The 22,204-nt window shown below is 36.0% G+C and overlaps 5 protein-coding genes and 2 long non-coding RNA genes across 8 annotated transcripts; 4 read left to right on the top strand and 3 right to left on the bottom strand.

Annotated features, from left to right (window-relative positions):
• Positions 1–2,039: 2,039 nt before the first annotated feature.
• Positions 2,040–5,942, top strand: LOC117126507. 2 transcript variants are annotated; one of them, XR_004449122.1, is made up of 2 exons: positions 2,040–5,230; positions 5,547–5,942. It is a non-coding gene; the product is annotated as an uncharacterized LOC117126507 (long non-coding RNA). The 2 variants fall into 2 exon arrangements; XR_004449121.1 differs by having other exon boundaries at positions 5,310–5,942.
• A 745-nt stretch (positions 5,943–6,687) lies between these two features.
• On the top strand, positions 6,688–7,536 carry LOC103858351 (calcium-binding protein CML42). Its single transcript, XM_009135694.3, has one exon. It carries the CDS (start codon positions 6,829–6,831, stop codon positions 7,393–7,395), a length of 567 nt encoding a protein of 188 aa, XP_009133942.1. The 5' UTR covers positions 6,688–6,828; the 3' UTR covers positions 7,396–7,536.
• A 246-nt stretch (positions 7,537–7,782) lies between these two features.
• Positions 7,783–11,440, top strand: LOC103858324 (pentatricopeptide repeat-containing protein At4g20770). Its single transcript, XM_009135658.3, has one exon. The coding sequence runs from the start codon at positions 9,031–9,033 to the stop codon at positions 11,338–11,340; it is 2,310 nt and encodes a 769-aa protein (XP_009133906.1). The 5' UTR covers positions 7,783–9,030; the 3' UTR covers positions 11,341–11,440.
• Positions 11,387–13,070, bottom strand: LOC103858335 (C-factor). The gene is made up of 6 exons (XM_009135669.3): positions 12,774–13,070; positions 12,516–12,668; positions 12,330–12,423; positions 12,152–12,234; positions 11,850–12,003; positions 11,387–11,764 (listed from the first exon to the last, which is right to left on the bottom strand). Exons 1-6 carry the CDS (start codon positions 12,960–12,962, stop codon positions 11,529–11,531), a joined length of 909 nt encoding a protein of 302 aa, XP_009133917.1. The 5' UTR covers positions 12,963–13,070; the 3' UTR covers positions 11,387–11,528.
• On the bottom strand, positions 12,330–16,898 carry LOC103858343 (pentatricopeptide repeat-containing protein At4g20740). The gene is made up of 3 exons (XM_009135683.3): positions 12,774–16,898; positions 12,516–12,668; positions 12,330–12,423 (listed from the first exon to the last, which is right to left on the bottom strand). The coding sequence occupies exon 1, from the start codon at positions 15,804–15,806 to the stop codon at positions 13,626–13,628; it is 2,181 nt and encodes a 726-aa protein (XP_009133931.1). The 5' UTR covers positions 15,807–16,898; the 3' UTR covers positions 12,330–12,423; positions 12,516–12,668; positions 12,774–13,625.
• Positions 16,899–17,242: 344 nt separating this feature from the next.
• Positions 17,243–18,557, bottom strand: LOC103858306. The gene is made up of 2 exons (XR_001959064.2): positions 18,508–18,557; positions 17,243–17,783 (listed from the first exon to the last, which is right to left on the bottom strand). It is a non-coding gene; the product is annotated as an uncharacterized LOC103858306 (long non-coding RNA).
• A 70-nt stretch (positions 18,558–18,627) lies between these two features.
• LOC103858314 (probable UDP-arabinose 4-epimerase 3) lies at positions 18,628–21,540 on the top strand. The gene is made up of 9 exons (XM_009135647.3): positions 18,628–18,879; positions 19,460–19,535; positions 19,622–19,746; positions 19,893–20,006; positions 20,088–20,195; positions 20,268–20,359; positions 20,447–20,588; positions 20,671–20,765; positions 20,842–21,540. Exons 2-9 carry the CDS (start codon positions 19,478–19,480, stop codon positions 21,341–21,343), a joined length of 1,236 nt encoding a protein of 411 aa, XP_009133895.1. The 5' UTR covers positions 18,628–18,879; positions 19,460–19,477; the 3' UTR covers positions 21,344–21,540.
• The last annotated feature ends 664 nt before the right edge of the window (positions 21,541–22,204 follow it).

Below are 22,204 nucleotides of genomic sequence, written 5' to 3'. Positions count from 1 at the left end.
TCTTTTAACCCGCACTTGATCCCAAGTTCTTGATGCTGAGAATGTAGGCAAGTAATCATCCTCCCCATTCTTCCATAGTACTATATCAGTACCATTATAGATTTGATTATTTTGTTTTATGGTAGAAGCATTTTTACATTTTATTCATTTATTTGAACATGTAATATATTTTTAATAAATGACTGTGTTGATAATATGACTCTAAAATTCATATAATATGATCTCAAACAAAATAATTATGTTTATTGGTTTAAAACCGAATAAACCAAAAACCGACGGTATATAAACCGAACCGAACCGAAGTAAATATGAATTTAGGATGGTAGTTATATTTTACTAACCGAAATACCGAAAACCAAAAAAAAACCAAACCGAAACCGAACCGATATCCGGATTGAACACTCCTATTTCACACCGCAAGAAATAAAGTCATTAGTACACAATAACTCTTTGATTTCTTTAGTTTAAGATCCATTTTTCATTTAAAAAAATTGGTGAGCCAGAGAGGGAAACAAATTAATTATTTTAGTTACTCATAACCCAAAACAGCAATCAAATTGTTAATGAGATATAACCCAAAAAAAATTCTTGATAAATTGATTTTAATAATTTTCTCAAAAAATTGATTATAATAAAAAATATCACATGTATACAATAATTGAAATATGTTATTAATAGTCAGAACTTCTAAAGTTTTTTTGGTAGCAATCAGACTTTTACAAATATTAAAAGTGACGGTCATAGTTTTTAAAACCAAAATCTCTACATTCAAAATTTTAAACCAAAAGCCTAAAGCGGTAGTCGTTAATAATATTTTTGTTTTAAGTTAATAAATTGTAATATTATATAAAATTTAATAAAAAAATATAAATTTGTTGGCTTCAATTTTTTTATTTTTACAATAAATAAATAAAATATGTTGTTGATAAATTTTGATTGATTTCTTGTTTTAAACTACCCAATATATTTTATGAACTTGAATTAAAATAAAAAATAGATTTGCAATAAATATGTAATACATTTGGAAATGAATCATAATATACATTTATACCATTCACAACTTCTAAAGTTTTTGATGCCAATCAAGCTTTTATAATTTTCTAAAGCAAAAGTTACAGTTTTTAAAGTCAAAATCTCTACCGCCATAATTCTAAAGTCAAAGCCTAAAGCCAAAGTCATTACCAATCAGTATCTTTAACTTGGATGCAGAGGCGTGCCTACAGTGTATTGAAAAAGGCATCCGCCTCAGGCCCCCGATTAATACGACTGTTTTTAGGACTCTAAAATTTAAAATAATTTATACTATAGTGGTTTAGACTTATTTAAAAAAACATTTCTACGAAAACTAATTAACTCATTTTTTTAATTCATGTATTTTTTTCTATATGACATAATATAACATATTTACATTATAAATTTATTCTTTTACAGTATTAGACTTGTGTATTTGGTGAAAATAATATATCATATTAGAAAATTGTTTTCATTACGATTGTAAATAAATTTATTTTTAAAACTTGCCTTAGGCCCCTAAAACTCTTCGCACGGCACTGCTTGGATGGCCTAGATGAATTTTGAATCAATATCTTTTATAGTATATAGATTTTCGTAGGTTTTATTTTGATCAAAAACCTTACATTTATTTAATATATGTATCACATCTTTTCATGAAGTTATCCCTTTAACAATCATATACACAACGACAGTTAAGAAGTCCGGGAACTTCAGGATCGTCTATACAAAATCCAAGCCCGCCTTTGTGTTGCATGGCGCAGTCTCGACTGCAAAAGGACCTTTTACAGTCTTTTCCTTCTATAATGGTTACTGCACATACCTTTCCCTCAGTTTTTTCAACCATTAAACATACTACAAAAGCATGGCATTGACGAAAAATATATATAAAAAATATAATCATTTACTTAGATATCATAATATTTTGGTTTAATTGAAAATGAAAAATTGAAATTACCTGAGAATACAATCATGAGTACAAGAAGATAAGAACATGATAACTTGGCCATGCCCAATATTCTTAGCTTGATATTTTTGTTTTCAATGACTTTGGTGTGATGATTATATGTCTATATATACTGGTTGTAAGGTATGAGATGTTCTTCTTTCTTTTTACTCTTTATCACATAAAATACAAATGTTTGCTTAAATGAAAAAAAACAATAAATAGAAAAAATCATTTATATCACATTTTATTTTAGTTAGATTTTTGACTACTTATGAAATCAATAGCGAAATAAAAGATAAAATAATCAGTCAGTTTACTTAGCCATTTCATTTAAATAATAGATATGAGGTCAAGATTTGTAGGTGATACAAAAAGAAACTAAGCATGTAATAATCACATAAATAATACACAATAGCCAATTAGTCAAATGTAATTAATGCATTTTTGATTTGTTTGGTCAACAGAAAAAAATAGGCATTTGACTATTGAAAAAAAATCATTAGCTAGTTATAGGAAAAAAATCAAATGTATCTTTGGTTAACCTGTCTATTTAAATAGAGAGGACTGAGATTAAAACATTATCCTTTTTCTTAGAATAACATTATTTTAATAATATTGTTTAGTAATATAGTTCAAAGTTAAATATAGAAAATCCACTGAATAAAAGTCTCATTCAAAGAACGACATTTTATGTTGTATTAATAGAGTTTTATTTAGCTATGTAATTCTTATACATGATAATTTCTGGCTAGTTTCCATTGAATAAACCAAATTCAATTAACGATTCTGTATATTAAAAATTCATCTTTAGGGTATGATTGGTAAATGAAGTTAGTTTTAATTTTTTTTTGCTGTAAGATTATAAGTGTAAACCTTTTGCTGTAGATTTTTTTTAGAACAACATAACTTTTTGCTGTAGATATGTATGATATCTTACTGTATTTGGTCATGTAAATTAATGATTTTTATCCTCTTCACATTTTAGTTTTCAAATATGTGTCCTAAAAAGTAAGCCAGAGACTTATTATCTGAGATCTGGATCTGTTCTAAAAGAATATTCAGGGTGTCCAAATTCAGATCTAGATAGTAAAATTTTAGATCTGTAAAATCGAATCCGGATATATTGATTTTTAGGTCTAGATATCTAGTTTCAGAAATTTACTTTAAAAATATTTTTAATTTTTAAGTTTATTAATAATTATAGTGATTTATTAATATTTATACATAAAATTCATCTTATAATATTAGATTTAAATTCTAAATATTATATATATTTTATAAATCTTCTATAAATAATCCAAAGCTCCCTTTACCTATGAAGTGAAATGCTTCGGAAAACAGTCACTGGGCGTTAGTTAGTGGGTTAATGTTAGATTGGGCTTCGTGGTTTTGTAGGTTCTTCCAAACCGACATGGATAGTGCGAACGGGTCAAAAACTCGGATGCTTAAGAAAACAACCCATGATTGTCATGTAGTTGGCGAATGGAAACGTTCCAATTAAATTTGGTAACTACAACTTGGACGTGGCCTGTCTGTTTCCTATTGAAAAAGCCGTCGACAGTTAATTATGGAACCATATAATGGTTTTGTTCAAAAAAAAAAGGACCATATAATCAGGGGCGGAGGCAGTGAAGAAGAAGTGGGGTCAGCTGACCCTACTATTTTTTTAAATATATTTATGTTTGTTTAAGAAAAAAATTATTGACCCCATTAAAATATAAAATTTGACCCCACAAAAGATATAATATACTAAAATAATTACAATACATTAAAAATTAAAGTTATAATTTGTAGTTTTTAATGGTTTATAAATTATGTTTTTGAAAAAAAAAATTATGACTCCGGTATAAAAAAATTTTGGTTCCGCCACTGCATATAATCGTTCTTGCATTCTCAAGTTGATGCAATTTTAGTTTATAATAATCTTCAAAAGTAATCTATTATATAATATGAGAGTTTCTCTCCTCCTGATGCGACACGTCAGCGATCTGTGGGTTTCACTTTTTAAAAGTGTGAAAAATGTCAAATATGTGGTTCAAACCCAGGTTATTGAGATATAAGCACTCACAACTATACCATTGTACTAAAGGATACTTTGTACATTGATGGTCGAAACTAATATAATAAAAGAGTTTCTTTCCTCCTGATGCGACACGTCAGCGGTCTGTGGGTCCTACTTTTTAAAAGTGTGAAAAATGTCAAATATGTTGTTCAAATCCGGATTATTGAGATATAATCACTCACAACTACACCATTGCACTAAATGATACTTTGGTATATTGATGGTCGAAACTAATATATATTATAAAGGTCGGAAACTAATATAATATTGTGGACCCCACCTCTTTTTTTTTAATTGATGGTTAACGAATGGACTTCGACAAAAAGTGGCTTTGGGCTTATTGATTTTATGTTTATTAGGCTTTGTATCTGTCCAAAGTGGTGATACAGACAAAGCTAAGAAGATTAGGGAAGCCACCATCTTCACCATCTCCTTCGTCGCTTGCGATTCCCCTTCCGGCAATCAGCTATTATGGTCGATCTTTAAGGCTCTACGCACGTTTTGCGCCTACCAAACGCTTAGTTTCTCCTCTAACGCCTTCAGAGCTCTCATATATATAGAATCCCTCGAGGTAAAAGCTCCATCTTGTCTCAAACTTTTCTTTCTCAGTTTTCCGATCGCTTTACTTTCTCACATCCGTCACGAAAATGACTTATCCAGCCGCTTCAGCCGCCGTTCCCTACTTCACCTTCACTCTCTCCACGTTGGAAGGTCCACTCAGTCCATTGTTGGTCGGCTCATCCGATTCTAGGATTTCAGGAACATTAACAAGAATGGAGAGTTTATGGGCATCACCATTCTCCTCCTTGATGAACTGGTGATGATTGTTTTTTAACTTATTTTTTTATCACTTTAACTTTGCTTTGCTTATTCTTTGTTCATATATGAAACGTGTCTTCATCTTTTTGTTTTTGTTTTGTCTATGAATTTTTTTATGAACAACTAATGATTTTTCTCTGTTTTTCTTACAGGATTCTGTGATCTACGGTTTCATCCCTGCAATCTCCAAACAAAACAAGAAAACTGAATGAATTATGTCTTTAGCAACCGAATCTAAAAGAAATATTTTTACCAAAAAAGAAAAATCTAAAAGAAATAAAAGACATCTTACTTAACAAATTAAAACTTTTTTTTTTTGCAGATTCCGACGACGACGAAGCACCCGAGGACCAACGACAATGGAATGATGCGGACGAAGCCTAACTGATGTAAGTAAACTCCTCTTCAATAACGCATCACACTATTATCGCTCCCCAATCTCACAAACTTAAGCTCTAATCATGCCAGGGATCCCACAGGTGATGCTGTCCCGACGACGGAGAAAAAAAAAAGAAAGATAACCTAACTTTTTTTTTATTTTCAGTTTTTAAGTTCAAATCATGTTTTAGACATAGAACCCAACATAATTTGAGCTCAAACATTTTAAACCCACAATTATTTTTTCATAATGTAAAAATGTCAACCTTCGTTTATGTTTTGTTAAACTATTTTAATTTTTATGTTTTGTTAAACTATTTCACACAGGGGGCAGATCTCCTTAGAAGGGGAGCCACTCGCCACGATGCTTCCAGTTTCACCATTCTTGAAACTCTTATGAACCACAAAGCCAATATAAGAGCTTTGTTTCAATCCAACGGCTGGATTTTGTCACAGACCACCGCTAAGCCTGAAGAGGGAAGAGAAGTGGAGTGCTGCGTTTTGGAAGATGGTTACTTGGAGTTTACAAGATGAAGATGGAACCCGTGACGAGGAAGACGAGGAAAAGTGTTACTTGGAATATCCTAACGTTGAGGATGTAGACAATGTGTGATCTTAGCGATGAAGATTAGTGTAGCTTTAATATATGCTACTACGGTCTTTGAGCTCCCTAACAAGTACTAGCAAACAATGTGTATTTTGAAAAAATAAAATAATTTTGTAGTGCAAGTAGTTTGAAACTTTGAGTATTTATTCAAACAACGGATATATACAGAGTTGATAACTTGATATGGACCCTCAAATAAGTTGGTGCTGCGCTGTCACAATATCTGTCTTTTTAATTTTATATACCTGACGTAAGCTTCTTCATCTTCTTCTCTTTCCCTTTCCGTTGTTTCACGCTCTCTGTTTCATGTTTAGGCCTTTTTTACATTATCTATATTTTACCTTAATTATACTTTTTGAATTTTCCTTCCGTTTTGAGAGATGTCTCTAACTTGAGTTAATCGTCAAAAGGTAGGATCAATTTTGTTGTCTTACTTCCGATAAATTTTATTCTTTAATTTGCACAAATTTTAAACAACACCAACATCCCGTAAATCATACCGCCCCACCGATATCCAAAGTAACCAGCTCCGCGCTTGCGCGGGGTCTCAGCATCTAGTTTAATTAATAAGCCACCAAATTAGTCCATCATGTAAGGCAATTAACCTCTTCTCTCGTTTAACTCGATTTTTCCGCGGGAAAGCAAACACATCTTCGGTAAATTTTGCAGCATTTCTTTAGACCGATGAATGTGAACTAAAAAACGACGAGTAATCTAAATTACATTTTGTAATGTTTTCTTTCAGGAAGTCAACCTCATTTGACGACAAATCACAAAAAGCCGACTTTTGAATTTTCCACCATTAATATTTAATTTATATCTCTTTCCCCTTATGGGCATTTAAAATGATTAGAAAGTTTCGTACATGGCGGGCCAGACATAGTCAACGTCGGCAAAAACGGACTTCTTTTTCCCATTTGTTTCTCTTCTATATTTAGTCCCAACTGAGTATCATCTCACAACCAAGAAGAAAGAAGAAGTCATAGTCAAGGAAGAGGATAAATGGAGAGCAACGGCGATAACAAGAGAGTTAATATACAATCATCACCATCCTTCAGGCTTCGAAGCCCAAGCCTAAACGCACTTCGTCTCCAACGCATCTTCGACTTATTCGACAAAAACGGCGACGGTTTCATCACCGCCGATGAGCTAAGCCAAGCTCTCTCCCATCTCGGTCTCAACGCCGATCTCTCTGACCTCTTATCCACCGTCGAATCCTACATCCAGCCTGGTAACGCCGGTCTCAACTTCCACGACTTCTCTTCTCTCCACAAGACCCTCGACGACTCTTTCTTCGGAGGAGCAGGAGACAACGACGACGACGATCCTTCCTCCACCTCTGCTGACGAGTCGGATCTCGCGGAAGCGTTTAAGGTGTTTGACGAGAACGGCGACGGGTTTATATCGGCTAGGGAGTTGCAGACGGTTTTGAAGAAGCTTGGGTTGCCTGAAGGAGGGGAGATGGAGAGAGTGGAGAAGATGATTGTTTCCGTTGACCGGAATAAGGATGGTCGCGTTGACTTTTTCGAGTTCAAGAACATGATGCATGCCGTCGTTATCCCTTCTTGACTTCAATAAAAACAAATTTTATTTTCCAATAGGATTGTTAATTAATTACTTTTTCTCAACTGAATTTTCTATGTAATGATCTGATTAAAAATTTAATAAACTTGTAGCATTTGAATTTTAGTTTAATTATAGATTGGAGAAGATGATTGTTTTTTTAGAACTTTTAGTGCATATTTTTTTGCTATAGTCTTTCAAGTAAGTTTGTTTTGGACAATAACTCTAAACTAAAAGTTTATGGGTAGCAAGGTTTGTATTATTGGTAATACAGAATGATGGTGAGTTTTTAGTGCATTCTTTTTGCTATAATTTTTCTGGTAAGGTTGTTTCGAATAATAACTTTAAACTTGAATTATGGTCATTTCATATCGTTTTTCTATAATCTATTCCATTTTAAAGAGTTATATGTTTTGAAGTCTTTACCTTCGCGGCGATTACGACTTACTTCTTCATGAGTGTGATAGAGAAGACGAGAGACGAGAAGATCGAAAATCCAAATAAAGTTTTTACAGAGGTTAGGTTAATAATCAGGTCTACTTGTAAAACTACCATGTACCCCCACCTTGATTTATTTGATTTTGATGCATGGTTTAATGAGATTATATTTAACCATTTGTAAATCTATAATATTTTCTTCTCTTTATATTTAAATATTTGGAAATATTCAGTTTCCATATATGATGCGCACCGTCGTCATCATTTCTTGACTTCAATAAAAAACAAATTTTATTTTCCAACAGGATTGTTAATTAATTACTTTTCTCAACTGAATTTTCTATGTAATGATCTGATTGAAAATATAAATTTTATAAGTCTGTATCATTTGAATTTTAGTTTATTAATAGATTGTTTTTTAGAACTCTTAGTTTTTGCTATAATTTTTCAGGTAAATTTGTTTTGGGTAATAACTCTAAATTAAAAGTTTATGGGTAGCAAGATTTGTATTATTGGTAATGTAGACTATGGTATAATCTAGAGTTTTTAGCGCATTTTTTGGTATAGTTTTTCTGGTAAATGTATTTTAGGTAATAACTCTAAATTTTGATTAAGGTCGGTTGAAGTTATTTTTCTATAATTTATTCCATTTTAAAAATATATATGTTTTGAAGTCTTCACAAGAAAAAGTAACTTAAATTTTAATTAAAAATACATTATCTTTAGAGAACTTGCATCATGTACACAAATTTTTTTTCCTAATTAGATAAATATTCTAAATCCCAGAGGATGTTACCTTGATGGCTAGACACCAAAGTTTTAGATTGCTAATATCCATATTCTTTTTGTATTATGAACCAGTTGACACTTATTTTTAATTAATTATTTTTATTATTTTGTTAATCATAATTCAATAAATGCAATTAAATTTTAAAAAAATTACAACTACTATTATTGTCTGATAAAAATATATTAAAAATTCAAAACTCTATACTTTAAAAGAAAAATAACAGTCATTTTGAAATAGAAGAAGTATTAAATAAAGTGAGTTTGACACTTTTTTATTTTGAATATTAATTTATCCGAAATAATTTAATTTAACAGATTTTTGCATTTTTGTATAATTATTACACAAATACACACTCATTGGTCGTCATTACAGAGCTTTGAGCTTTGAGCTTTGAGCTCCGAAGCAGATTAAATATGCATAGTGGAAGCAATCGTTACTTAGCGAATCTCTTACGTCTTTGCAAAGATCAAAAGTGCAAACTTTCCGGGAAAGTCATTCATGGGTCCATCCTTCGGACTGGATTTTCCATCGACACTTATCTCTGCAATCGCTTACTAGATTTATACTGCGAGTGTGGTGATAAAGGTTATGCACGCAAGGTGTTCTACGAAATGCCTGTAAGAGATGTTTATTCGTGGAATACTTTTCTGACGTTTTGTTGTAAAGTTGGGAACTTGGGTGAAGCCACTAAGGTGTTTGATGCAATGCCTGAGAGAGATGTGGTGTCATGGAACAACATGATTAGTGTATTGGTTCGTAAAGGTTTAGAGGAGGAAGCGTTGGTTGTTTATGAGAGGATGGTTTCTCAAGGTTTTTCGCCTTCTCGGTTCACGCTAGCTAGCGTTTTGAGAGCTTGTAGCAAGCTTTTGGATGGTGTTACCGGTATGAGATGTCACGGGGTTGCTGTTAAGATTGGTCTTGATGGTAACATTTTTGTTGGCAATGCGTTGTTGTCTATGTATGCTAAGTGCGGGCTTATGGTTGAACATGGTGTTAGGGTCTTTGAATGTTTCCCTGAGCCTAATGAGGTCTCTTTTACCGCTGTGATCAACGGGTTAGCTCGGGAGAATAGAGTTTTGGAGGCAGTTCACATGTTTAGATCGATGTGCGAGAAAGGTGTCAAGGTGGATCCTGTTTGCTTGTCTAATATTCTCAGAATCTCTGCTCCAGGAGAAGAATGTGAGAGCTTGAATGAAATCAATCGCAATGTGCTGGGTAAACAGATCCATAGTCTCATGTTGAGACTTGGGTTACAAGGAGATCTTCATCTGAGCAATTCTCTGCTCGAAACTTATGCAAAGAATGGAGATATGAATGGTGCAGAGTTGATTTTTACTGAGATGCCTGAAGTAAATATTGTCTCTTGGAACATTATGATAGCTGGGTTTGGTCAGGACTATCAAAGTCACAAATCAATTGAGTATTTAAAGAGAATGAGAGAGTCTGGTTTTGAACCGAACGAAGTTACATGCACTTCTGTTCTTGGAGCGTGTTTTCGTTCAGGGGATGTTGAAACCGGTAGGAGTATATTCAGTAGCATGCTTAACCCTAGTGTTACCGCTTGGAATGCTTTGCTCTCTGGCTACTCCAAGTTTGAACACTATGAGGAAGCAATCAACCAGTTCAGAGAAATGCAGCTTCAGCATCTGAACCCAGATAGAACAACTTTGAGTGTGATACTAAGCTCATGCGCGAGCTTGAGGTTTCTGGAAGGAGGGAAACAGATCCACGGTGTAGCGATAAGGAACAATATCTCTAGGAACAGTCACATAGTTAGTGGTCTTATTGCAGTGTACTCTGAATGTGAGAAGATAGAGATCTCTGAACATATCTTTGATGATTGTACAACAAAACTAGATATAGCTTGTTGGAACTCCATGATGGCAGGTCTCAGTCGCAACTCGCTTGACACAAAAGCTTTAATGCTATTCAGAAGATTGCTTCAGACTGGTGTGTTGTTTCCTAATGAAACTTCATACGCTACTTTATTAGGCAGCTGTTCGAGGTTATGTAGTTTGCTCCATGGAAGACAGTTTCATGGACATGTAGTGAAGAGCGGATATGCAAGTGATCCCTTTGTTGAAACCGCTCTTACGGATATGTACAGTAAGTGCGGTGAAATAGACTCGGCTCGAGAGTTGTTTGATACCGTGTTGGTTAAAAGCATAGTTCTTTGGAACGAGATGATACACGGGTATGCTCATAACGGACGAGGTGATGAAGCTGTTGGTCTCTACAGAGAGATGATATCATGGGGAGAGAAGCCCGACCGGATAACTTTTGTCTCTGTGTTGACTGCTTGTAGCCACTCAGGACTGGTGGACACCGGGCTGGAGATACTCAGTTCCATGCAGAGAGATCATGGTATTGAGCCGGAGCTGGATCATTATATATGTATAGTTGATTGTCTTGGAAGAGCTGGCCGGCTTGAAGACGCAGAGGCGCTTGCAGAAGCTACACCATACAAAAACAGCTCTGTTCTATGGGAGATTATGCTTAGTTCATGTAGAGTCCATGGTGATGTGAGCTTGGCTAGACGAATCGCAGGGAAACTCGTAGCTCTGGATCCTCAGAACTCAGCAACTTATGTGCTGCTAAGCAACATATATACTTCTGTGAGACGGTGGGATGAAGCTGCAGCTCTTCAAGGGTTGATGAACAAGAACAGAGTGTATAAGACTCCAGGCCATAGCTGGATCCCAGAGAACAATAATAGCTTGTAAAGGTAAAACATAATGTAGATTAAAGATTGTACCAGCACAATAACTATTGTATTCTCAGAAAGCTCTCAAACTCTGGACACTCACTCCAGGTTATTTAGTATTACTCAAAGGACTTGCTCTCAAACCAAGAAAGAGCAAGAAACCAATAAAATTTGAAAGAAGTGACCATTCATATGGACAAAATAATATCACCAAGGTATCTCCTGGCCATCCCAAGCAAAGAACTTGCCGTTGTCTTGTTTCTTTGCATTGTTGATGATGTGCAATAGTTTTTGAACAGAGTACTCTGTTGTGAAAAGCTTTCCTTCAGGAACATTCCTTTGGAACGGTCGAGAGAGATCAGTGTCTACAGTTCCTGGATGCAGTAGAATGCATACCACAGGATCCTTCCTCCTACCCAGCTCAACCGATACATTCTTCGTCACTGCATAAGCAAAAGTTTGGAACAGAAGTTAATGGTTTTATTTTCTCAGTTCTTACCAATAAGATCAAGAAACAATGTGCAGTACGTTGGTTGAGTGCGGTTTTTGAAGCTCTGTAAGAGTGCCAACCACCAAGTTTGTTATCTCCAATTGACCCAACTCGTGCGCTTAAATTGGCTACAACAGCAACTTCCCTCTCGGTTCCATTTCCTCCACCAGCCTTAAGGAGAGGCCACATATGCTACAACAGAGCCAAGACAAAATCTTCTGTGATTCATTGATTTGCTATCAAACCATTTCTCACTCTGTTTTTCATAAAAATTAACAACATTCTAGCACAATATAAAGGCAACTCCTTTAGGAAAGCAAAGAGAACTTGGAGTGCTTACCTTCATTACTAGAATTGGACCAACTGCATTAACCTCATATGCAAGCATCAATGATGATTTTTCAACCTTGTTCAATGTTGTTTCTGTACTGACATCAAACAGAAATTATCAAGCTTCATTGGTTAGTCCTCATACTAACGCCTCTTGATTAGTCATCAAATGAAAAGACTACTCATACCTGGCTGCAATACACCAGGAATTGAAAGTATACCAGTTGCGTTTATAAGTAAGTTGAGAGAACCATATCTTTCTCTTACAGATTCCGCTGATTCCTAATCAAAACCAATGACACGGTTTGAGAAAAAGGAAGAGACTAGCCACAACATCCACTTTTCAGACAGATTTGAAGGAAGAGAATATTAACCTCAATGGTGGTTTCATCTGTAACATCAAGCTTTTGGATGAAAAGCCTCTCAGGGAAGCTATTCTTCAGATTAACAAGACTTGTTGCTTCTTTTGGATTCCGGCAAGTGGCAACAACATGTCCTTTCTTATTGTTCTCTAACAACTGCCTTACCTATACACAAAAAAAAAACGTGAAAAGCTTTAGCTTAAACAGACAGGTTTGGATCTAATGTCTGATCTCAGCTAAATAAAAGTTAAAAAGATTCAAGAGGCTCACAAACTCGAGGCCGATGCCTCTGGAAGCTCCTTGGACCATGGAAACTCCACCTTCCCAATTGGGTACAGAAGATGATGATGACGTGGCGAAACCAGCTACACTCATCCTCCTCACAGCTGCCAACGACGGCGAAACAAGCCACGCGCCACCTGTCTTCACCAGAGTGTTCATTGTGAAAGAGTAGCGCATTGGATGCTATTTTTCGGATGTGTTTGATTTAAGATAAGAGAAAGAGGATGGATCATAAAGGCAACCACTTTTCATCGCCATTGACACGGAAACTTAACTGCCATTTCCACAAAGGTGGACATAAAAATCCAAACTTTATTCCAATTTCAGACGGACCAATATTTTTTAATTTAAAGAATCTAAAATTTAGAAATCTAAAATAGTAGAAATAATTGAATTGAGCTAGTTCAGTGATATGGTGAGTTAGCACTTAGCACTATTTTTTTTGAAACACTAGCACTAAGCACTAACAATGGACTATTAATACTTAAAAGCCATTTTATGTGAAAAATGAGTTTCACTTATTGTATAAACTTCCTTACAAGCACTCTATAAATAGAAACACCTTCAGACCTTAACAGAGACTCTCAAGCTTCGCTGCACTAACTCCACCAATGTATAGAGTCTCCTCCCAAGCTTCAGCAACCAGTATGATTAACCCAAAAAATAACACACTTTCATGACATGGATTCATGAGAAAAGCTCCAAAACTTTCATGGTTAGGCTCGGCAAACCCGTACACATGAAACATTGAGCGCAGACTAATACCAACGCACAAAAGAGCTTATGCTCCTCTTAGTCACCTTTGCAGCTGAGTGATTTATAAGGCCCCCCAAATGTTAGTTAATCGAGTATTCGGCAACCTTTTGCTCTTAGTTTTGACTCGAGACCGAAAAACTTGATCCCTGAAAGCACCAAATCAGCTGTCTTCTTCTTTGTCTGCTCAACCAACATTTCATCATAGACTACCATTTCAGACTCTGTCATAACCTTGCGCCTTTTCAGCTCCGCAAAGACTTCTCTTGCTGCTTTGATTGTTCCATGCTTAGCCATACCAGAGATAATCGCACAGTATATGACTTCACTGATACATACACCTTCCTGGTTCACCTCATCAAGAACTTCCATAACCTTCTCCGCGCTACTCGCTTTGCATACATGACAAACCCTCAGAGCGTACATAAACGCCCTAGGACCACTTTCAACGTTTCCCAAGCATTCACGAACTAATAACATCACCGCATCAATTTCTCCAATTTGGCTGAGTCCTCTAGCAAGAGACAGATAAGCAGCTATGGAAGGAACACACGACATCTCGGTGATTTTTTCATGATACGAACACGCCTCTTGGACTTCTCCTTTCTCAACAAAACAGCAAATTGCAATACTGTAAGATGATGAATCTGGTTCAAACCCAAACTCCCTCATTTCAGTTAAAAGTGACAAAGACTTTTCTATATCCCCCATCTTGTATAGAGCTTCCATGAGAATGTTGTACACACAGACACTGCCATGACCTTTACTCTTTAGTACATCAAAGACATCTAACGCCATCGCTCTCTTTTCTTCGTCAGCACACAACAATTTGAAAAACTGTGAAAGGTAATCTGCTACAGGGTATCCCAATTCCCCAATTCGTTCTAGCAACTCTAAAAAATCACTCAGTCTCTTCATCACCACATAAGCAACCATAATAGGACTCAAAGTCTCAAAATCTGGTTCCAGTTCTTCCTCAACTGCAACATGGAAGAGCTTATAAGCTTTATCAACCTGATTCACAGTACACAACCCTTTAATAACCGCATTATATATCCCCAAATCAGCAATATACCCAGAACCCACCAAATCCTCCCATAGATCACAAGCACATCTAACCTTCCCATCCGCTACAAACCCTTCAATCAAAACCCTATAGATATCCCTATCAATCAAAACCCCCTTTTCCTTCATCTCCACAAACAACTCATACCCTCTTTCAACTCTACCGTCTTTACACAAACCCACAACAAGTGTGCCATACGCCATCACATCCGGTTTCACCTCATCGCGTCTCATCTCCTCCCAAACCCGTAGACTCCCATCAATATTCCCTTCGGAAACCAACGTCTTGATCATCGCCGTGTAAGCAAACACATCAGGCTTACACAGATCATCCCTCATCCTCTGCACTATCTCTAACATCTCCTCCATTCTACCAGCTTTACACAGTCCTTTAACCAAGATGATGAAAGTGGTACGTTCCTCAACTAAACCGTCTTCTTTAAAATCATCATAAACAGCTAAGGCTAAATCAAAGTAACCACATTTCATCAAGGCATCCATTATCCTATTATACAAGAACACGCTAGGTTTGAATCCAAACTTCTTCATCTTCTCGTACACGTAATAAACTCTTAACCCTCTTTTATTATCAGCGTGCATCCTGATCAGAATCTCGAACTGTTTCTCCGACGGAGGCCGTCCCTGAGAGTCCATGAGCTCCGGCAACTGATCCGCGGCGCGGAAGTTTCCCGTTCGGTTGAGGCAATACGCGAAGGCGTTGTAGGACGCAAAGTCGTGTCTGTACCCTTTCTGCTTACCGGCCCAGTGGAAGAACTTCGCCGCGACGGCGGCGTTGTTGCCTACTTTCAGAACCTCGGCGACGATGCTCGGCGTGACGCGGCGGAGCTTGTTCAGCTCCGAGACGACGGAGGGGCCCCAGTGGTTTTGGTTCTTGCGGAAGGCGTCGAGGACGAAGCGCGCGATCGGGGATAGGCGCTCGGAGGCGGCGGAGATGGTTGCGGAAGGAGGTGGCGGCGGCGGAGAAGGTCGGGGACGGGATTGCGGGTCCCATTTGCGGAGATCGAAGGGGGTTCTGTTGGATTGTGATTGGGGTGAGTCTCTGGAGAGGTTTTGGCGGTTGGAGAAGAGACCACCGTGGACGACGGGACGGTTACGGGAGGGTTTACGGTGGCCGTGGAAGAAGTTGGGTTTAAGAGGTTTCTCAGGGAGATTTGGAGGTTTTGGTAATTTCATGGCTGTCATTGGTCTTCTTCCACTTCTCTCTCTCTGTGCTCACTTTAGTGTGTTTAATGTCAAATACGACGTCGCGTGTATTGTCACTGTAGTTTAAGTGGGCCGGATTTGATTTGTAAATGGGCTGAAAGGAACAAAACATCTTTGGGACAATATAAGAAATCTAATGAATTAAAAGATTTGAACTTGTCACAGTTAAATGCTATGGATTGTGTTCTTTTAACAAAACCTAAAATAATGTTTAGTATCAAAAGCTAGTCAGCATAGCCTACCAAACACCAAATCCAAAAACAAAACAAAATCCGTATGAGCATAACATTATACTCTACTAATAAATGTTTAGCAAAAATTATATAATGCTGGACGTAGTTTCTTACGTGAAACAAAATTCGATTTTTAGTAATTAGTAAAAAAGTTATGTATATATATACTTGATCATGATCATGGTAGTAAAACGTTATGTATATATGATCATGATCATGATCATGATCATGGTAGTAAAACGTTACCAATCTAACCCAAAATATTAGTTTCATGTTGAAAAGAGAATTCAGTTTCACTTAAGGATCCATAAATGCTGCCAGAGATTTAGAAGCTACGCTATAAAGGAGTCAGAGAGTTGTAGCTAGGTGACCAGGGACCTAACGACCAAAAGAGTTCACCAGTTGATTTCTGATGTTAGGGTTAGGCGAGGCATCGTGTAGATTTCCTTTGCTATCCAGTCTCCTTGTTTGCTTTGAAACTAAGCCATGATACTGACAACTGACGTATATTTTCGATTGGTAAATAAAAAGAAAGTCAACCAAAGTTAGGTAGCCTAAGGAAACTTAATTAATTTGTAATTAGCTTCAACAATATAGTTGACCCTTTTGATAACTCACAATAATCTGTTACCGGGTTGATAATCAGAATATGTAAAGACTTTTCATAAATACCATTGTATCATTGACTTGTGAGAGCCCAAACACGCAATAGTTATAAGCAATAGAGAAGTATTTTTAATCAATAACTTAGGCCAATTACTATCGCTATTATCACTTGAAATTGTAAAGTACTATTATATATGCAAAGTCCTATGTAACATGTCTAAGAAAATTATTTGTCTATGAACGATTAGTTGGCCAATCACGTTAGATAGTTAGGCAGTGGCTGCAACTAGCTAGGCAGCCAAAATACTTGATCACTATTGATTTTTTTCCATAATCAATTAGATAATATAAAATGAGGATTAGAACGAATGATTGCTCACAACAATCATTGCCATCGCACCATAATAGAAGACAAATAATTGAAATATTTTTGAAAGGAACAAACTGGTTTGCGTCGACATTTCATTCGAACAACGACAATGTTTTTGTTTGACTTTTTTAATTAGTCACAATTTCTCTCAACAGGATTTTTTCTTTTTTTTTTTTGCTAAACTGTGAATATCATAAAAATGAAAATTTAGGATTACAAAAGCCTAAAAGTGATACCTTGGCAAAAAAGAAATAAAAAACAAGGTATACACATGATTGTTAGATCAGAAAGTTGTAACTATCTAATCCAAAGTTGCATAAGAGTAAAGAATTTCCTCCTATGTCTTCTCGCACTGATGGCATTACGGATATCCCTGTCTATGGTGGCGAATGTTATCTGCTGCGGGGAGAATCCAGTGAGATGAACTGCCGAGTTGCGCTGCCTCCAGATGTTGTAGATCATGGACTGAGTCGCTAGCTTCCTGATGGTGGATGGGGCTAACAGGATTTTTTCTTTATCAACCATAACGAGTTGGAACCAAGGTTTGGTTTGACCAACAAGAAAAAAAGAAAAAAGAAAAAAAGAACATAACGTTGGTTTCCAACGATAGTCTCATGTTTCGATTGTGAACCGTATCTTCTGCAAAACCCGTGTCTAGATGTTATGTCTTATTTTATTTTCACATACACTTGTTGAGACTTGAGAAGGATGACAATTAAGTAAACCTCTTATATATCCTCACAAAACCTGTAAAGTATATTGGTTGTATCAATTTATTGAATATTATGAATGAATGGAAACAAAATGAAATAAGATAAATTATGGAATTAAAAAATGGAACTGCATTCCATCTTATTATGAGTCTTTTTAATCAATAATGCTCTATAATTATATTATACTTTTTCCATAATCCACAAATATTAAGAATGATTTTTCAAAAAAAAAGAATTTTTTTAATTCAAATGATAATATTTTTTGAAATCTACAAAAAAAAAAGTCATTCATACAATTTTATTTCAGAAATTAGTAATGCGGTTGCACCTAGTAAATTTTGATCCCAGCACCAAAAACTCTCATCATCTTTGATTTATTTACTGAAAACCTCATCGACTTTGGTGGAAATGGAACAAAATAATCTTCAAGATCATCTATATTCACTTATATATTTCAGAGATTTCTATTATAAAAATAAGGATGAAAATTATGCTTGAATTTATTCATTTATAATTTAAATATAGAAAAATAGTATTCTTCTATAAATAAAAATATAGTATTTATTTGTTATAGAAAAATACATTAATTTTTTAAAACATAGATGAATTAAAGACTGTTTATCAATATCATTTGTTTAGACGAATCAGGATCATTTTTACTGAAGTGAACCGAATATATATGAATGAATCGAACCAAACCAAATTAAAATGGAAACTGAAATATTCAAAAACCAGATTAATTGTAGAATATATCTTACCAAAATTGAGATATCTCTGTGATTAAATTCACTCTATATATCTGATGTTTACCCAATACCCAACAAAAAAAAAACAATTAAAATAGAAAAAAGAAAGAGAAGGTGAAAGGGATAAATAAAAAAGGAAGGGGGAAGAGAGAGTGGTGACCAGGTCGTAGTTTGTGGTTTCGTTTTGCATTGCACGTTTCGTCCGTCTTCTTCTTCTTCTTCCGTTTCTCCCTACTTTATCTCTCCCTCTCTGAGTCTCTCTTACGTTCTTCTCTTCCTCCCCCTCCCTTAATAACGTTTCTCGTTTCCCCCTTTTCAACACATCATACCAAAACTCTTCTCCCTCCTCCTCCTCCTCTCAATCCGCTTCTCTCTAATTCTCAGGTACTCTCTCTCATTCCCTGTATCTTCATTTGTTCTGTAATTACTCAATTCTCAACCTGATTTTGAACCAAATCACAGAATTGTGATCAAAACTGCTTGAATCGATTGAAATTGAGTTTGTAATACGTTTTATGGATTCTGGGTTTCTTCTGATCCGTAATTTCTGAGATGGGTTTGTTCATCAGACAAGGAAACTCGATCAAATTCAATGACTTTTCTCATACCATTTTGTTTGTTTCCTCTGTTTTTTTTTTGTTCTTCATTTGACAAACATGCTCTGCCTAATCAACATTTTAAATTAATAATATAATCAAACTTGGGACTTTATTAATAATAATAAAGCAAATTGATATTTTTCCTCCACAAATGTATTCAAACTTTTTGTCTGTCGTTTTCTTTGTTTTTGATTCTTCTTCTTAGGTCCCACTTTCCAACAAATATTATTTCTTTTTTCCTCTGTGATGTATTTGCTTTCTTTTGACTTGTCTTCATCTGTCTATAAAGTAGCTTCCTTCATGTTTGCTGACTCAATACCAAAAGACCATAACAAGTTTGAGTTGGGTTTTATATTAACTTTCAGATTCTTGTGAATCTCCAAATGCTAAGTTTCTCTAGAGCCAGAAGTCAAGGAAGAAACACAAGACCTCTTACAGGAGGTTAGTCTTGAAATAGAATCACATATTTTGACATTATAGACCACTCATAATTACAATCTTTTTAATTAAATGTTGAAAACATTCAGGAATGGATTATTTGGAACCCAAAAGAAAGACCAATGTCATGGGCAGGGTTATCCTGGTCGTTTCTCTTACAGCTTTATGCATTATTATGCTCAAGCACGCCCCCAGTTTCACATCCCCAACCGCGGTAACTCCACTATCCTATCTAGAATCTATTATCTGTCACTCTTTTCTTTATGTCTGAAACAAACATAAAATGGTTATTTTAGTTGATGTTTTCTTTTGTAATCTCAACTTTTAAAGGTCTTTGCTGTAATTTGTTGTTCTTTACAGTTCTCTCGCAGCGAGGAAGGAGTGACTCATGTGTTAGTCACTGGTGGCGCTGGATATATCGGATCACATGCTGCTTTGAGGCTGCTCAAGGATTCATACCGTGTCACCATTGTGGTAAAGTTTCTTTCTTTAATGAGAAGTCATAAAGCTGCATTGTTTGGTTTTGTAAAACTTATATCTCTGTCTCACAAACAGGACAATCTCTCTCGCGGGAATCTTGGCGCTGTCAAGGTCTTACAGGGTTTGTTCCCAGAACCCGGGAGGCTTCAGTTCATCTATGCTGACTTAGGAGATGCCAAAGCTGTAATATCTCATTTCCCTAAGATTCTCTTGAGTATATTTGGGTCTTGTTTTCTTAACTGAGGTGATCTTCAGGTAGAAAAAATCTTCTCAGAGAACGCATTTGATGCTGTTATGCATTTTGCCGCAGTAGCGTATGTTGGAGAGAGCACCCTGGATCCTCTAAAGTACAATCTCTAGCCATTCTTTTGTTCATAACATCTTTGCTAGATTGAGTTCTTGTGGCTAAGCTCATGTGATGTTCATTCTTTTAGGTATTACCACAACATCACATCAAACACATTAGTAGTTCTTGAAGCAGTGGCTAGACACAAAGTGAAGAAGCTGATATATTCAAGCACGTGTGCCACTTATGGAGAGCCTGAGAAAATGCCCATTGTTGAAGTTACTCCACAGGTACTCTCAAACAGTTCTAGAATGACCCTTTCTTTGCCATGATCAATGTCTCATGAGATTTTGGCAATTATTGATTTCTCAGGTCCCTATTAACCCTTACGGAAAAGCTAAGAAAATGGCTGAAGATATGATCCTTGATTTCTCTAAGAACTCTGACATGGCCGTCATGATCCTAAGGTTCAGTGTTCTGTTTCTTTTTTCTTGAAGCTTTTTAAAAAAACTGTTTCTGATCAATCTTTATGACTTTTCACAGATACTTTAACGTGATCGGTTCAGACCCAGAAGGTAGACTAGGAGAAGCTCCAAAGCCTGAGCTACGTGAACACGGACGGATCTCAGGTGCTTGTTTCGATGCAGCTCGTGGTGTGATCCCAGGCCTTCAGGTCAAAGGAACAGACTACAAAACAGGAGATGGAACATGTGTTCGTGACTACATCGACGTCACTGACCTCGTCGACGCTCACGTGAAGGCTCTGGAGAAAGCTAAGCCTAAGAACGTAGGAATCTACAATGTGGGCACTGGAAAAGGAAGATCCGTGAAGGAGTTTGTGGAGGCTTGTAAGAAAGCTACAGGTGTAGATATCAAAGTAGACTTCTTGCCTCGAAGACCTGGAGATTACGCAGAGGTGTACAGTGATCCAGCAAAGATTCTGAGAGATCTGAACTGGTCTGCTCGTTTTACTAATCTTCAAGAAAGTCTTGAGGTTGCTTGGAAGTGGCAGAAGACTCATCCTCATGGATACGCTTCTTCTTAATCACCAAAAACAAAAAAAGAGAGTTCTAATTTTTTTTTTTTAATATATGGGAGAGATTAGCTTATAGAAAGGGGTTGATTTATTACATACTTACAGTTCAATAATCAAATACTTGTGGTTTCTTGATATAATATTATGTAAGAGTTAATCAGTGACTTTGATAGATGATGAAATAAATATTGTTTTATTGGGGTTTATTGTTTTGTGTATTTTTATAGATTTTGAAATTCGTATTATACAGTGTTTTTCATTTTATGATTTTAAAATTTATGTTGAAATCATGTGTTACTAATTCTGTAAGTTATGGATCATAATTAAAATAATGTATTATTCCGTTACAAGAATTTAGTAATGGATTAGTTTTTTTTGGCGATAAAGAAGAAACTAGATCTGGTTTTGGGTCTAGCGTACGGCTGGCGCATGAGCGACCGTGCTGTCACTGCTCATTATCCCATCAGTTAGCTAGTTCCTTACTTCTCTTTCGATTCTACTCTCCTATCGCCTTGTTTGAGCTCTGGTTCAGCTTCAATCTTCGATTTCGTCTGCTTATTCTGGAGTCAATACGTGGTAGTGCGGAGGATTTTCGCTTGGTGAAATCAGATTGTCAGGTTTCCAGAGAAGATCGATTTGCGCTTCTTAGGGTTTTCTTTCTCTTGCGGTCTAGTTTGTTTCAGGGATGATGGTGCGTCTTTCCGCTCTGTTATAGCGGCAGGTTGGTTACGTGGCCATGGAGACGTAGGGGATGATAGATAACAGTCTTGAGGCATTCTTGTTGGGTCTTGGTGTTTGGCTTTTTAGGTTTGTAAGAAGTGGTGTGCTATTGGTGTGTTTTGTATGTCGTTGGTGATGTGGTGTGGGGAA

The sequence above is a fragment of the Brassica rapa genome, chromosome A01, assembly GCF_000309985.2.
Source record: "Brassica rapa cultivar Chiifu-401-42 chromosome A01, CAAS_Brap_v3.01, whole genome shotgun sequence".
In the NCBI taxonomy this organism is placed as follows: Eukaryota; Viridiplantae; Streptophyta; class Magnoliopsida; order Brassicales; family Brassicaceae; genus Brassica; species Brassica rapa.
The sequence above is the reverse complement of the archived record's forward strand: the minus strand, read 5'-3'. Positions and strand labels throughout refer to the sequence as shown.